This window comes from Chelonoidis abingdonii, chromosome 6 (genome assembly GCF_003597395.2).
Source record: "Chelonoidis abingdonii isolate Lonesome George chromosome 6, CheloAbing_2.0, whole genome shotgun sequence".
NCBI lineage: Eukaryota > Metazoa > Chordata > Testudines > Testudinidae > Chelonoidis > Chelonoidis abingdonii.
In genome coordinates, this window is record NC_133774.1 from 89995025 (window position 1) to 90011388 (window position 16364).

General features: G+C 42.9%; 1 protein-coding gene across 2 annotated transcripts in view; it reads left to right on the forward strand.

The window, feature by feature from the left end:
• Window positions 1-2116: 2116 nt before the first annotated feature.
• The window catches only part of SLC35D2 (solute carrier family 35 member D2), a 35428-nt gene continuing 21180 nt past the window's right edge, over window positions 2117-16364 (forward strand). The window contains exons 1-5 of one of the 2 annotated variants that reach the window (XM_075067211.1): window positions 2117-2434; window positions 7184-7217; window positions 7856-7942; window positions 11665-11732; window positions 15842-15913. In XM_075067211.1, the coding sequence (XP_074923312.1) occupies window positions 2301-2434; window positions 7184-7217; window positions 7856-7942; window positions 11665-11732; window positions 15842-15913 (395 nt within the window). In that variant the 5' untranslated portion in view covers window positions 2117-2300. The remainder of the gene's footprint in view (window positions 2435-7183; window positions 7218-7855; window positions 7943-11664; window positions 11733-15841; window positions 15914-16364) is intronic. The other variant, XM_032788100.2, reaches the window with a different exon arrangement.

Below are 16364 nucleotides of genomic sequence, written 5' to 3' on the forward strand. Positions count from 1 at the left end.
GTTGATCCTCTGTTCATTTTCAAATTCTTACTTTTGTCAGACAGGGTAGGTGTGAAAGAGTTTCAGTATCTTAGATTAAAGGTACCCTGTGGGCATTAGCAAACTAATGATATGCAACTGGAATTGTCATGCAACATTGTCCAGAATACTTAAATGGCAAGACTGGTTAATAACACAAGCTATAGCTTCATCAGACTTCGATACTTGGCCCTCTGAGGGGACAAAATGGGTAAATAAAAGCATTGCTTAAGGAAAATTAAATATTTCCTAAAGATAATTCCCTCTCCTGCATGAGTAGGAGGAAAGTTCATGTTACCTTGAAGTGACTGTGAGTTATTAGCAAGGATGGCAATTGGCATGGAACCTACCCAACAGGAATTGAATGGAGGTCACAGAGAAACTGATGATAACCATTCCTATGCACTACTGATCAAAGCCATAGCTGAAACAATTACCAAAAATGAGCAATCTGCTTAGCTCTCTTACGAGGGGGCAGAACCTACCTAAAAGTCTAACCCTGGAATTTGTGTACATTCATTTTCTAACAGGTGCTCTTTTGTGAGAATTTTGCATTACTATACAACAGGCTGTCCAAATACTGCACAGGAAATTGCAGAATTGAGTCTTATTTGCATGACAGTACTACCTAAAGAAGAGCTCCATGTAAGCTCTCAAAAGCTTGTGTGTCTCACAAAAAAATTGGTTTAATAAAAAGATAGTAACTCACCAACTTTCTCTCTAGTACCACTTAATCACATTTGTGATGGTACTGATACAATTTAGCTTTATCAAATACTTTAAGTGGAGGAAAGAGTGCACATAGATGACCAGTATATGAATGTACTCAGCATATCAGTATTCATATACGAGCACCACCATAGACAAGATTTCCTCCATATCAAATGAGCAAGAATGTAAGCCAAGAGGACTTAAAGATTTTGATTAAGTGTAATGTACATGTTACACAATGAAAGTGGCCTGTGCAGTTATACTAGGGATCAGTTTGGAAATGCAGAAAGATGGCCTTCTGAAATAAAAAGGCTTTAGAACTAAGACAAGAGCAGCCCACTGTAAGGAAAGTCTGTTTCTGCAGAGCCGGCCTCTATTCACCTGTACTTTGAGGCAGCTGGTGGTATCACTGCTTTATTACATTAAGGATTATAAATGTTTGAGGTAAATCAAAACTGTAATCTGTGAGCAGTGAGATGACCCTTTTTAAAAAAAAGTTGAAATTGCTCATTACACAAGCTTTCTGATATGTTTAAATACTTTTTTGGATACTTAAAGTATCTTAGAAGTATGATCTTATCTACCATGAGAAAGTTGCACTGATTTATCATAAATCTGATTTAAAACTGATTTGATCTGGTGCAAAGCCCCATGAAATACTCATTTTAGTCTGAGTAGTTAAATCTGATTTAATTTAAACAGATTGGAAATAAACTTTCGCTAAACTGCAATGTGTCCACCTGCTGCCTTGGTTTAACTAATTCAGTTTAAAAACACACCTTGAGTTAAATGGGTGCAACTCTTGTGTAGAGAAAGCCTAAATATTCAATCATTGCTTTTCAAATTCTTTATATTTAATTCGTGTTCAACACTGGTGGATATCTACATAGTATATGTTTCCAGCCACTTAATTCTTCATAAAAAATAAAATTATTTATATGCATCACGTGTGGCAATTACTAAGCTCTAGATCTGACCATCCTTTTCTATTTTTTTTTTAAATCACACCTACAGGCCCCCTGCTTACATGCACCTTTATGTGCATTTCACACAAACGTACGAGTGAATATGTATCTTTGAGAGAGAGGAAGGCAAAGAAGCCGACCAGTCTGGGAGGCGCAAGGAAACCAATCAGCTCGTGTCACCCCAGTGCTGAGCCGGGACTGATGAGGTGCTAGGCAGTGTACCCAATTTTTCCACGCGACAGCCTACGAGCTAGAGCTGCTGTTCTCGGCACCTCCCTGCTGCGGGGCTCCATCCACTCAGGGGCTCAGCCTGAACCCATGCATGGGCATGGCTGGGATCCAGCAGCGCACCTGAACGATGGGACCTTGAGCCCGGGCGCGCCCTGCCCCAGCCACACGCCGCCGAGGTTTCAGCTGGAGGGAGGGGACTGGCTGGGCGCGATCTCTTCCTGTTTCGCTGCCTTGGTGCTGAGGAGGAAGGGGCTAGGGCGGCCGCACTTGCCTTTGGTGCTGCTGCGGGGTGGGCATGTCCGGCGGCGCGGCTCGCCGCTCTCCGGTGCCTGGGTTTTGTTGTCTGCGGCACAGGCACGTTGCACGTACGAGGAGATGAGCGCTAGGCAGGCCGAGGAGGAGCCTGCTGCGGCCCATCCGCCGCTGCCCAGGCTGCTTTCCGCTTTCTTCTATGGAACTTGCTCTTTCCTCATCGTCCTGGTGAACAAGACCGTGCTGACCACTTACAGGTGAGACGAGTGGCCAGGGCTCAGGTCCCTCTGTCGGCTCCTCCCCAGCTTCACTTCCCGAGCTTCCCCCCACCCCCGGAAAACGCCACTCACGCACACGCGCAATTTGCCAGCTGCAAAAGGAATATTTATGCTGGGGCTGGCCCTGAATCCTCCAAAGTGAGCGCCGGATCCAACCCCAATCCCAGGTCCTGCCATCTTCCCTTTCCCCACCCCCGGGCTCCCTTAGTTCTCCCTCCTATCTGCAAATCCGTGGGTAGGAACAGCCATTTTTGCAGGGGCCCGAGGAAGGATTAAAGGTGTCTGCACCAAAACATATGTATAACGAGGGTTACAGTTACAACTTCCTTAGTTCAGGGTGTGCTGGCTCACTGGATAACTTGCTGTGGTGCAGACAGCAGATACTGTGCACTTTACAGGCTCACTTTCATCCTGAAGGATCTCAAAGTGTACATAGGGACCATAAGTGAAATAATGGAGCCATAGCTCTGCTGAAGGGCAGAGGCAACCATCCAGTGAAATGCACTACTGTGGAGGGGGGGAAACATACTTGTATTTAGAGAAATATATTAAGATTTTACTTATATGCCAGACAACTCTGCCTGTTTTAATGGGAGACACCAACATCCAGGGTCCTCATAGATTATGTAATCTAATTGGCCACCTACATCATCTGTGTCTAATGCTGGTTCTGTACAGAGGATAAATCAGCAGTAAATTACACGTGCTATGTTGAGGAAAGTTTGTTTGATTTTCACCTGTAAGAGAATGTTGGTCAAGTGATTCAATTCAAAGTTTGTCTTATCAAGGAATCTCTAGAGTGGCAAAGGAAACACTTGTTCCATTACAAAGCAGGTTGGTTTACAATATCCGTACAGTCAAACAGTGTTCACAGTAATGTTTTCATCACTGTAAATGATGTCTGTAATTTTGAGTACAATGATGTAGTTGTGATGCTGACAGAGCAGGTGCCAGCTCATGCCCAGGCTTCACTGAACACTTACAAATGCATAGCTCGAAACCAGTCTTGTTTACCTGTCTGTTAGCATCATCAGAATAGATATTAGATATTAAGTTAATAAGATATTAGATGTTTTGTGTTTATACTTCATAAAATGCTTGTAGGATGCTGCATGTATTGATCTCATTTATAATCTTTATAGCCCATGGTGTAAAGCTATATTGAGTGCTTGCACCTCTGTAATTGTGTATCTCAATAAACCAGAAAAGAAGCATTGATTAAGGTAAAGTGCTCGCCCTGCATACAAGAATGGTCCATTGAAAGCAATTGACATATTCTGTAGCAGCAGAGACTTTGTTGATTGCATTCCTAACTGCCTCCCAGAAGAAAAGAACTCATCCCACCAGTTTTGGGCTCTGGAGAGGAGGGGATAAAAATCCCTGAAAAAGAGAAATTGATTCTCTTGTATGCTATCTGGACTCTGAGTGGCAAGGATTCCTAAACATAAGTATAGCGATCCCCATGCCGTTTGGCATGGGTTAGCCCTGAAAAAAGACATTTTGCATTGACCAATCACTACAACGCTGTCATTCTTAGGATTTAGACTGCAACTCATTTGTGTTATATGCTTGCTTGCTTGTTTTAATCTGTAAATAACTCTTATTTCTTTTTCTTAATAACCCTTTAGTTAGTGTATTACAGAGTTGGCTACAAGGGTTGTCTTGGTGTGAGATCTAAGATACCAATTGGTCTGGGATAAGTGACCAGTCTCTTGGGACTGGGAGCAACCTGAATATTTTGTGCTTTTTGGTGTAAGTGACCATTTATCACTAAATCCAGCTTGCCTGGGTGGCAAAATAGACTGGAGAGCCTAAGGGGACTGTCTGTGACTCCATGGTAAGACAGTTATAGTGATTCAGGAGTTCACATTTTTCACTGGGCTGGTAAAATCTAATTGTAGAACATACCAGCAGTTTGGAGTGTCTGCCCTGTTTCTGACAATCGGCCCTGAGTTAGGCACTCACAGTCATGAGCCACTCCAGACAGCCTGACAATAGTAATAGACTTATAAGTGGTAAAGCACTCACTGAAACTGACATTTACAAAGATCAGGCAGGGGAGTGGTTAATCCAGCGGTCGGCAACCTCTTGCACGTGGCTCACCAGAGTAAGCCCCTTGGCTGGCCGGGCCAGTTTGTTTACCTACCGCATCCACAGGTTCGGCCAGTCGCGGCTCCCACTGGCCGTGGTTCGCCACTCCAGGCCAATTGGGGCTGGATGGAAGAATTTTTTGATGTGCTGCATTTTAAGGTACAGTAACTAAACACTTAAAGTCATCCCGGTTAACGTTGTTTCATTGCTGATCAGTTAGGAAACATGCTCTTTGAAAGTTACGCAATGCTCCCTTATAATGTTGTTTGGCAGCCACCTGCTTTGTCTACTGCTTGCAGGAAGAGCAGCCTGTTGCAGCTAGCTGGTGGGGGCTTGGAACCAGGGTGGACCAGGAGCCCTCCATCAACTCCTCGCTCCCCTAAGTTCCCTGTGTGGTAGCCGCCCAGCAGGCTATCAATTGCCTGCCGTTCAGCTGTCCCTCCCCCAGCTGCTCCTGCCCTCTGCCTTGGAGCTGCTCCCAGGAACCTCCTGCTTGCTGTGCAGGGAGGGATAGAGAGGGGGGCTAATGTCAGGTGTCCCCCTACTCCTGTCCCCCGCTTACCCCTTCTCCATATAGAGCAGGGTGGGGACATGACAGGGCTCAGGACAGAGAGAGCTTGCTGGCCACAGCTGCTGTCTCAACTTCCTGATATACTTAAAAAGGCAATATACTTAGAGTGGTGTCAGCGTACTTAAAGGGGCAATGCGCATCTCTCTCTCTCTCCCACACACAGGGTATGCGTGTCTGTCTCTGTCTGCGATGGTGTCTTCCCTCCCTCCATTCGTGCTGCCTTGTAGAGTGTGAGACTACATTAACAGTAATGTGTAACCCTTGAGGGCTCAGCCAAATGCTAGTTCATTATTTAGCAGTAAGGCATTCCCTGGGAAATATCCCACCCTCTTTCACATTCTAACTTCACCACCTCAACCAAACTTCACAATCATCATTGCTGTGTACAGTATTAAATTGTTTAAAACGTGTACTCTGTGTGTGTGTGTGGTGTGTGTGATATATATATATATAGATATATATAGATATATATTATAGTTTTTTGTCCTGTGAAAATTTTTTCCCTGGAACCTAACCTCGCCCCCCTTTATATTAATTCTTATGAGGAAATTGGATTCACTTAACATCGTCTCGCTTGAAGTCGCATTTTTCAGGAACATAACTAGGTTAACTGAGAAGTTACTGTATACAAAGGAAAACAGTTGTAAAACTAAAAATAGACTTCTATTAAATTAATAATAAACAAAAGATATTACATCTTTTGGCTTGAAACAATAATCACATTCAGTCACAGTCCTCTTGGCCAGATGTTACTTCTGGGATTCCTCAGCCTTAGCTAAAGAGTATTGCTGTCTTTACAGAGCCCCATCTCTCTCTTTTAACTTATTTATTCCAGTCTTTATCAGAAGCTGGAAAAGAAGGTATACAATTTCTCCTGCATTTGCTAAAAATTAATACTGTTTGAAACATACATATGGTCTATTACGTGTCTCCCAGATCTTGATATAATACAAACTTTCATTTGTTGTATAGGTGAATACAGACTATGTACTAATATAGTGATGAACAGAATATGTAATAAATCCATCAGTAAATATCCTGTCTCTTCCATTCTCTATTTCCAGAATCTCATCTCTATTTCCCAATGGTTTTATCTCTTTTGGACCTTCTTGACCCTCTTTTTATATTATGGTTGGAGTATAATTATGACATCCTTCCTGCTCTGTTCAGATTGTTTCTACTGATAACAGTACAGTCCTGGTCCAAGGTCACTTAGCTGAGAAGGGTACTTCCTAGTACTTGTTCAGTGGTACTGTAACAGTTTTTCACAACCTCTATGATTCATAATCACATTGTCATGGAGTGCTGGACACTGGATACCTGCAGTTAGAAAGCTTGCCAAGAAATCAGATGCTTGCTTTCTTAAGCTACATGCAGACTTGCACCAAAATAGGGTCTAATACATATATTTTGCAATTGTGGTGAAAGTTTCTGTGCACACCAACCCTGGTACTGACCAGTCCTGCAAGGTGCTAAGTGCCTCCTGGGAAGCAGTGACTATTACATTCATGGAGAGTTTGCACCCACAGATTCCAGCCTGTGTTTCTATGGGATAAGAAGCATCTGTAGAAACTTGTTGCTAGACCCATCTCCTAACATCAAGATACCCATGGAGAATTAGTGCCTTATGGATTAAAAAAAGATCCTAGGGGGCTTTATGATTCTACAAATATTCTACTCAAACTGCATCTTTTCCACTGAAGTATCTTTGCTTTGGGCTGAAGCCAATCCACAGGGTGGAGAAATAGGCTCTTTTTTTTTTTTTTTTTTTTTTTTTAGCAGCCAGTGTATGTTTCTGCAACATTTATACAGCCTGTGATGTATTGCTTTTTGGGGGATAGGGGGAGGGAATTGCCTTTGACTAAAATAGTGCAAGATTACCTGGGACTTCAGTGACACTCGCCGGATGCTCAGCACCTTTGAAAATTTGGCCAGTCACATAGGTATCTAAAATGGATTTAGACACCCATTTTTGCTAAGCTTGGCCTAAAAGAATATGAACCCTATTGCTTCCTCACACTTTTGTTGTTGTGGTATCTGTGTTTATAGTTCTCTCTTCTTTTCAGATTCCCGTCTCCAATGGTTCTTGGAATTGGACAGGTATGTTCAACAATAAAGCTTAATATACTATAGTTAAGATTGATAATGAAATTAAGTGCTTTCATCTTATGGTGCAGTAATACTGTTATGGAAGAAATCACTCTTCCTCACAGTTTATCTTTTTTAACAACCTGGAGGAAATTAGGATCCAATTCATCCCTTATGTGGGAAAACCCATGTAGAGGACTGGAAATGCCACAAACTTTCTCTTGCAAAATTCAGTCAGTAAGATGCTCAGCCCTCAAAATCTGCTAGTTCCCCAGATCCATATGGATCCCAGGAGATCCACTGAAGACCTGGGATATATGTGTGGTGGCACTGTCTCTGCATTCCCTCACAGTTTTCTTGAATTCCCTTGCAGTTTGCTAATAGGGAACATAATATTTGTTCTTTGCCTACAGAAACCGAGGGGACAATAAAGCTGAGTGCAATGGTGTAGCAGGAGAAAGGGAGAAATCCTTGTTGAAACTGATAAGAGATATCTAAACATTTGTCTACACGGGGAATGAAAAGAGTTGATGACTCAAAGAAGGAATGGGTGGGGAGAACAGAGCCTGAGAGGGAAGCAGTTATTTTATATGTAAGTTTAAAATAACGTGTGGCTCTTACATTGTATCTTGCTTTTCTTTTCTTTTTAGATGGCAACCACCATACTTATTCTGTATGTGTCAAAATTAAATAAGATTGTTCACTTCCCTGATTTTGACAAAAGTATCCTTATGAAGGTATGAAATGTCTGGATTTTGAAACTGGGAGGAAATTGTACCTTTGTAAATAGTCTTCTTACTGTGGTTTTTTCAAAAATGTTTTCTTTGGACAGAAGGTACAACGGAAAAATTGCAAACATTCTGATTTTTCCAGATGTTCCAGGAAATTTTGATTTTGTATCTTTATTTTATTAATTTGTTGTACGTAGATAATTTAATTTCATTATAACAATCTTGCATTTTATAGAGACAGAATTAAATTGCAGTTTGATTATGTAGTTTGTGTTTGGCATGAGAGAGGATGCATTTGAGACGGTAATGTCTAACAATAAAATTATCTTCTCAGATCAGTCCCACAGTTTGACTCCAGTATTCTGCAGTGGGAAAACACTATTATTTTTATTTATATATTAATTATGTGTAAACAGGACCCATTGTACTACATGCATTACATACACATAGTAAGAGTGCTTATAGTGCTGGTTTTTGGGACTTTCTCTTATATAGGCTCCTATTAACCCCTACCCCCATCCCGATTTTTCACATTTGCTGTGTGGTCACCCTAGCCAAAGGATAGGAGAAAAGATCTATTATCTCAGTTTGTCATACTGGGAACTGAGGCACAGAATGAGTAAGGCACTGATCCTACAGTGAAATGCACATAGGCAGACTGTTGCACCACTGCAGAATGCCATGGAAGTCACTGGGACTTTAGATGGGTGCAGAGGTCTGCCCATGTGCGTCATTTTTGCATGATCAGGGCCTAAATGCTTTGCCCAAGGTCAGACAGGAAGTCTATGTTCAATTCCCAGCTCTTCCATTGGTCTTGTCAGTCCCAGTCTGGTACCTTAATTACAGAACCATCCTTCCTATAGGGCCTAAGAAGTTTTACCATGTACACACCTTACAACTAAAGAGCCTGATTCCATGAGCCCTATTTACGTGGAATTCCCATTGAAATCAGTGGGACTTCTGTGTATAGACGTCTTGCAGGAACAGCTATGATCACTGGGGACACCTGTCTCAGTGTGTAGGTTGGTACTAAGGAGCAGTAGCACAAATCTCACAAACATATTGGATCCTTGAGACCATCTTGTTCCCCATCCATACTGCTCCCCACATACATTCTTTCCATGCCGCACCCTCGGTGCCAGGCATTCCTTTTATATTTTTCAATATTAATGCTTTGGAGGTTTTCTGGGACTACATCTTGAGCAATCGGTGTTGCAACATTTCAGCAGTTATTTACCAGCCGTAATACCGGATTTTCCTAGTCTCAACACGTCAGTTGCATTTATATTTGTTGATTCTTTTACTTTGTAAAGAGTGGTTAGGCTGTAATTAAATGTAGAACAGTTAGACTCCCTTTTGCTTTCAAGTTCTCATATGTCACTGTGGCTTCTCATTCCCAGCACAGAGTAGTCTAGCGTTGCTCTTATCCATCATGCTGTAGGGGAGCCAGAGGCCACAAGATGAAACACAAAGGCCTCCAGCTAGATGCCAAGCACTCTCCACTCCTCTAGAGTTGAGGGTGCTCAGCAGTTTGCATGATTGGACCCACATTTGAGATGGAGAATCTTTAAATTACAGATTAAATTTAATCTGAACTTTGAATTTGAGACATGAGCTTGCAAACTGCTGATTTCAGTAGGAGAAGCTCTCAATATTTGGCTTTTGTTCGGCAAATTTTTCAGTGCCCTCTGGGATTGTGCGAGGTAAGCTGCAGTTGTCTGTGGTTTTTCACCATTACAATAAGTGAAAATATATTCTCTTTTCCATTGCACTCGGTTCCATTTTCACCCCATATCTAAAGTTCTCTTTCTGGATAAAATGCTGCAGCAGGGAGTTATTACTAAATGTTTGCAGGGACATAAGAGATTTATAGGCTATAAATAAACTGTCGCTCTTTTCCACCTCTGTCTCCTTTGTTCTTCCCTTCCACTTGAGAGCAAATATGGCATAATTTAAAAAAATAAATAAAATGTTCATGTCTATATGCTTTTATCACAGAGAGCTTTAGAAACACAGAATTCATTGTCTCTTGGGGAACACACACAGCAACACCAGGCATGGTTGAGGCATGTTTCACCCCCTCCATACTGATCCAGCTCTGCCAGCTCATGCAGAGCCAGGCCAGAGCTATGGCTCCTCTCCATCCTCTCTGGTTACCTCTGTTGGCTTTAGACTCCCTGGTCTTTCTGTGTCAGGGAGACATAGCTCCTTGCGCGCTCTTTTCAGGCTAGATGCAATCTGTTGTTGTTATTTGTTTGTATTGTGGTAGGGCCCAAAGGCTCCTGTCAGAGTCATAGGGTTGTCAACTTCCTAATCACACAAAACTGAACACTCCTGCCCCAAGGCCGCGCCCATGCCCTGCCCCTTTTCTGAGGTCCTGCCTCCGCTCACTCCATCCCCCCTCCCTCCACCGCTCGCTCTTGCCCTGCACTCCACCCTCACTCACTTTCACCGGGCTGGGGCAGGGGGTTGGACTGGGGGTGGAGTTGGGTTTGAGGACTCTGGCTGGGGGTGCGGCCAGGCATAAGGGGTTTGGGGTGGAGGAGGGAGCTCAGAGCTGGGGCAGGGTGTGCAGGATGCAGACTCCAGGAGGGAGTTTGGGTGCAGGATGGAACTCCGAGCTGGGACAGGGGTTGGGGTGTAGGAAGGGCTTGGAGTGCAGAGTCCTGGCAGTGCTTACTGTGGCTCTGAGGAAGCAGCCCCCAGGTACCTGCCGTGCAGCCCCTAGGCACATGGGCGGCCAGGGAGGCTCACACTCACACAGATGCTGCCCCCACAGCTCCCATTGGTCGTGGTTCCTGGCCAATGGGCACTGCGGAGCTGACACTAGGGAAGGGGGTAGCACCTGGAGTCTCCTTAGCTGCCCATATGCCTAGGGTCACAAGGACCTGCTGGCCACTTCTGGGAGCCGCATGGTGCTAGGGCTGAAAACTGAATGCCTAGCAACCCTCCGGTATCAGGACCACATTTTTATAGGTGCTGCCCTAAAGGGCCTGCAATCCAACCTAGCCCTGAACATTTAATTTTTCTTTTCAGCAGTCTGTATAACAGAATATCAGGGTTAGAAGGGACCTCAGGAGGTCTTCTGGTCTAACCCCCTGCTCAGGGCAGGGCAAATTCCCAGTTAGTTTTTTTTCTTTTGTTGTCATCTTTTTTTTAAACCCCAGTTCCCTAAATGGCCCCCTCAAAGATTGAGCTCACAATCCTGGGTTTAGCAGGCTAATGCTCAAACCACTGAGCTATCTCTTATTGTTCGCTAAGATGCCTCAATAGCTGTACTTAAAATAATCTTTTTTTATACATAGTAGTATATGCTCCTCTGTGTACTCTATTGTGTCCTTACAGATCAGTCATGCTTTTATTCCACCTGCTCAACTGCTTTCTGTTTTAAATCTAAAAAAAACCAGTTGGTCTAGGCTAATAATCAAGTATTAATTTTGCAAAAGTGAAACTAGTCAAGTGCTGAGTATTTCTTTTTTAACCTGTTTTGGGCCAGATCCTCAGCTAATGTAATTCAGTATTTTTCTATTGGAGTCAATGGAGCTATGCCATTGAAAACCAATCGAGGATCTAGTTTGATAAAGTCAATGGATGTGAGGTTCTTTTTTCCCCCTAAGAAAAAAAATCTCTTTTAGGAAGGAAGAAATTGTACACAATTAAAATAACTCAAAAGTTCCTCAATAGTAAAGCATAGGTCTAATCTGAATTGTACTCTGACTTTATTGCAGTTGTTTCCTCTGCCTCTGCTTTATGTTGGAAATCACATAAGTGGATTAACAAGCACCAGCAAACTAAGGTACAGTAAACACAGGTCATAGCTAGACCATTTGGTTTTTATAATTTTATTCTTGTAGGTACAAAGTATAAGGTTAAAGGTTAAGATTTTCAAAGTAGTGCCGGGGGCTTAGCTGCACGTTAATTTTAATGGATGATGTGTGACTAAATTCCCTGCACTGCTTTGCAAATGTCAACCAAAGCAACTGATCAGTTTAGAATCTCTCTGCTGCCTTTAGGAGAGATTAGCGTGATCTGTACCAACAGAAAGTGTGAACGCAGTTTCACTGCATAGATGAATGTGTTTGTTAAATGTTTTCCTCTCTTCACGTGAATAGCCAGCATTCCATGGGTAGCCCAACAAGAGGGGTGAAACCTGTAAGAAAAATGCCTTTACGTGCATAAGAATAGTTTTGAGATGTATGGTGAAAAGCCTTATATAAGAGCTGGATATTATTATTATTATTTTATGTATTTTATGTATTTTCCTTTGTATACAAAAGTCTTGCATGAGTTATGTAGAATGGTATGGGGAGGGATGGAATTCACATGTAGTAGGAAGGGCAGGCTGTGTACAGGAGGCATACATACATACATTTTCTGTATGCCCTGAACCCTACTCCATGGTGGTTGCCTTCACACCAGGGCTGCAGATGTAAGGATTATTGGCAGGACTGAGGCCTGGTCTACACTACGCGTTTAAACTGATTTTAGCAGCGTTAAACTGATTTAACGCTGTACCCATCCACACAACGAGGCCCTTTATATCGATATAAAGGGCTCTTTACATCGGTTTCTGTACTCCTCCCCAACGAGAGGAGTAGCGCTAAAATCGGTATTACCATATCGGATTAGCGTTAGTGTGGCCGCAAATCGACCGTATTGGCCTCCAGGCGGTATGCCACAGTGCTCCCTCTGTGACCGCTCTGGACAGCAATCTGAGACTCAGATGCAGTGGCCAGGTAGACAGGAAAAGCTCTGCGAACTTTTGGAATTTCGTTTCCCTGTGTTTGTCCAGCGTGGAGCTCTGATCAGCATGAGTGGTGATGCAGTCCAGATCCAAAAGAGCTCCAGCATGGGACTGTACGGGAGATACTGGATGATTGATCACTGACTATGGGGAGACAAATCTGTTCTAATCAGATTCGTTACAGAGGACGAAATGCCAAAGCATTTGAAAAAATCTCCAGGCTATGATACAGAGTCCACAGCACACGTGCTGTGTGACATGCATAACGGAAAGCCCACAAGAATCAAATGGACGCTCATTGGAGGGAGGGAGGGGTACGGAGGACTCCAGCTATCCCACAGTTCCCGCAGTCTCCGAAAAAGCAATTTTGCATTCTTGGCTGAGCTCCCAATGCTGTAGGTCAAACACATTGTCCGGGGTGGTTCAGGATCTATCTCGTCAATTTACCACCCTCCCCTCCGTGATAGAAAAGGGGGAAAAATCTTTCTTGACTTTTTTTATATGTCACCCTATGGTCTATTGCATGCTGCTGGTAGACACGGTGCTGCAGCAGTAAACAGTAGCATCCTCTCTCCACCCCTCCCTGGTGGCAGACGATACAGTGCAGTAGGATTGATAGCCGTCCTGGTCATTGAGCCGTGAGTGCCCCTGGCGTGGCCTCAGGTGAGGCTTGTGCCGGGGGCGCCATGGGTAAAAATAGAATGATCCGTCATTCCCCCAGTAGATGGTACAGAACGGCTGGTAACAGTCCTCATCATAGCAACTGGGGGCTGAGCTCCATCAGCCCCTCCCTTTCATGTGTAAAGAAAAGATTCTGTACTGCCTGGACTATCATAGCAGCGGGATGCTGGGGCTCCTCTCCCCGCACCGCTTAATGTCCTAACTGGACTATCATAGCAGCTGGAGGCTGCCTCCCCTCATTTATCTCAGTAACAGTCAGTGTTTCTTATTCCTCTAGCATTCTTTATTACTTCATCAGACAAATGGGGGGGACACTGGGCCATAGTAGCCCAGGAAGGGTTGGGGAGGAGGGAAGCAACGGTGGGGTTGCTGCAGGACATACCACCTAGAATGCCATGCAGCGTCATCATTTTCTGCGGGATCTGATCTATGGAGCGGCTGTGCTCTCTGGTTCTCTGATGACCGCTGAGTTTCATCTAGTACACTTGCCCTATATTCTAGGCAGGGACTGACTCTATTTTTAGATACAGATGTAAAGGAAGGATTGACTGCGGGGAGTCATTCCCATTTTTATCTTTGCACCCCCGCCGACCTCAGCCAGGGGCACCCATGATAGCGGCAGACAGACAGAACAACAGATAACCATCATCTTATTGCCAATTTACAATGCAGTAGACGGTACAAAGAACGACTGATAACTCATTCTCTGCTGGTCATGCAAAGAGCAAACAAATGCTGCTGTGTAGTGCGCAGTATCTCCTCTGTCAGCGGCATCCAGTACACATCAGTGAACTCTGTGTAAAAAAAAAAAGCTGAACGGGTTCTATGGTTGCCGTGCTAATGGCATCTGCCAGGGCAATCCAGGGAAAAAGGGCGCGAAATGATTGTCTGCCGTTGCTTTCCCGGAGGAAGGAATGACTTAAGACATTTACCCAGAACCACCCACAACAATGATTTTTGCCCCATTAGGCACTGGGATCTCAACCCAGAATTCCAAGGGGCGGGGGAGACTGCGGGAACTATGGGATAGCTACAGAATAGCTACCCACAGTGCAACGCTCCAGAAATCGACACTAGTCTCGGACCATGGACGCACACCGCCGAATTAATGTGCTTAGTGTGGCCGCGTGCACTCGACTTTATACAGTCTGTTTTACAAAACCGGTTTATGTAAAATCAGAATAATCCCGTAGCGTAGACGTACCCTGAGATGACCTAGGATCTGCTATATGAATTGGGAGACCGAGCTCCCAGTGGAAGAGGATCTAGGCAGCATGGTTGTAGTAGCACCTGAGGCTGTAGTAGTGCCCATGGAGCAATTTCCAATAATGTTATACTCGAGGGTCCCAAACTGTAGTCTATGGAGCTGAGGACGATGGTCCTTAGTAACTAATTTGCTCATGTAAATTTGGAATTGCTTTCAGCTCAACAAAATCTAGAAGTGAGTATTGTAGTTTGGTTCACAAATTATTTTGAAATACAAAGATATTGGTCTATTATAATTTAAAATGCAAGACACCCATCTCCCACTGCAAAAATACACTTTTAGATTTACTCATCACAATTTTGCGCCATGATTTCATATCATAACATTAAGGAATACTGCAATTTTTTAATTGTTAATGTGTAATTCACCATATGAAATTTTCCACTTCACATCCAGTTTTTGAAAGAATATGTCCTGAAACAAGATATAGATGTATAAATCCAAGATTGCAGTGAGTTGCAAGCCTGAAACTAGGATTTGTATAATTTTTTAACATGATCACTAGTCATTACCTTGTAAAAGGGATTAATTGGTCCAGGTGTCTGAGGTGTCTAATTTCTAAAACATCAGCTGCAAAGACCCCATAATGCATCATTCTGTGTATCCTAACAATCTGTTATTCAAATGCAACAATTTATTTTAATAGACGGGGTTACTACTGACTTACATAATTCTAGTATGTTCCATCTTTTTAGTTATGTTTCATGTTTTAAATACAAACCCTGTTTGATGTTAAGCACAATCTCTTGAATTATATTTCTTTTATTCATTTATAGAACCACATTCACTGATCATCTTTAAACTTTATAATCAAGGTCTTCATTATTTATTATAACCAGCATTTCTACAGAAAACATCAATTCATAGGGGCTGCATTAGATAGAATTTGAAAATAATGATTTCTATTCCTTTTCCTCTTTTTGAACTCTGAGGAGCTTTGTAACAGGTAGTGGGGTTTTGTTTGTTTTGAAAAATTAGCAGGACTCTTTATTTGCAGTGATTGTTATCTAATCTGACTCTGGTGTCAGACTGACATTTTTATGTGTGGTAACTGGCTGAGAATTCGTTTTGCTAACTTCTTAAGGCTAGTCTATTTAGTTCATCTTCTGTTTAGTGAATTTAGGTAAGAACTAAACGAATAAAAATGCTTGGCATTTGACACAGTGCTTGGATCATTTTTTTTTCTTTTTTCTTTTTTCCTTTTTTTGGACAGTTTGCCGATGTTTACAGTGCTCAGGAAGTTTACCATTCCACTTACATTACTGCTGGAAATCATCATACTTGGGTGATTTTTGTTTGTTTGTTTGTTTCATTTGCAAAATACCTTTTATTTTATGTCATTACCAAGTGGAGGATTTGTGGTATTCAGTCAGGATGTTGCATGGCTGATTTTCACTGATTAGAGAAACTCACAAAAAAGTATAGAAACTAGTTAGAATTAGCTTGTGAAAAGGAAAAAAAAATACATTTTTGTGGATCTAGGACAAAATCTGCTCACTTTAATTCATATGAATGAGTCTAGTGACTTCACTTCGCCTGAGTAAGATAAGCAGGGTTTGGTCCAAATTCTGGTTTGCTTGGCTAAGGTCTGCTCTTTTTAGACACCAATCCTGCAAACTGCTCCAAACAGGCAGAGCCTTGTGCCCACATGGAGCCCTGTTGAAGTTAGTGGAGCTATGCAGGAGGCTGCTCATGCAGAGCAGCTTGCTGTGTTGGGCCTTAAAATGTACTTGCTC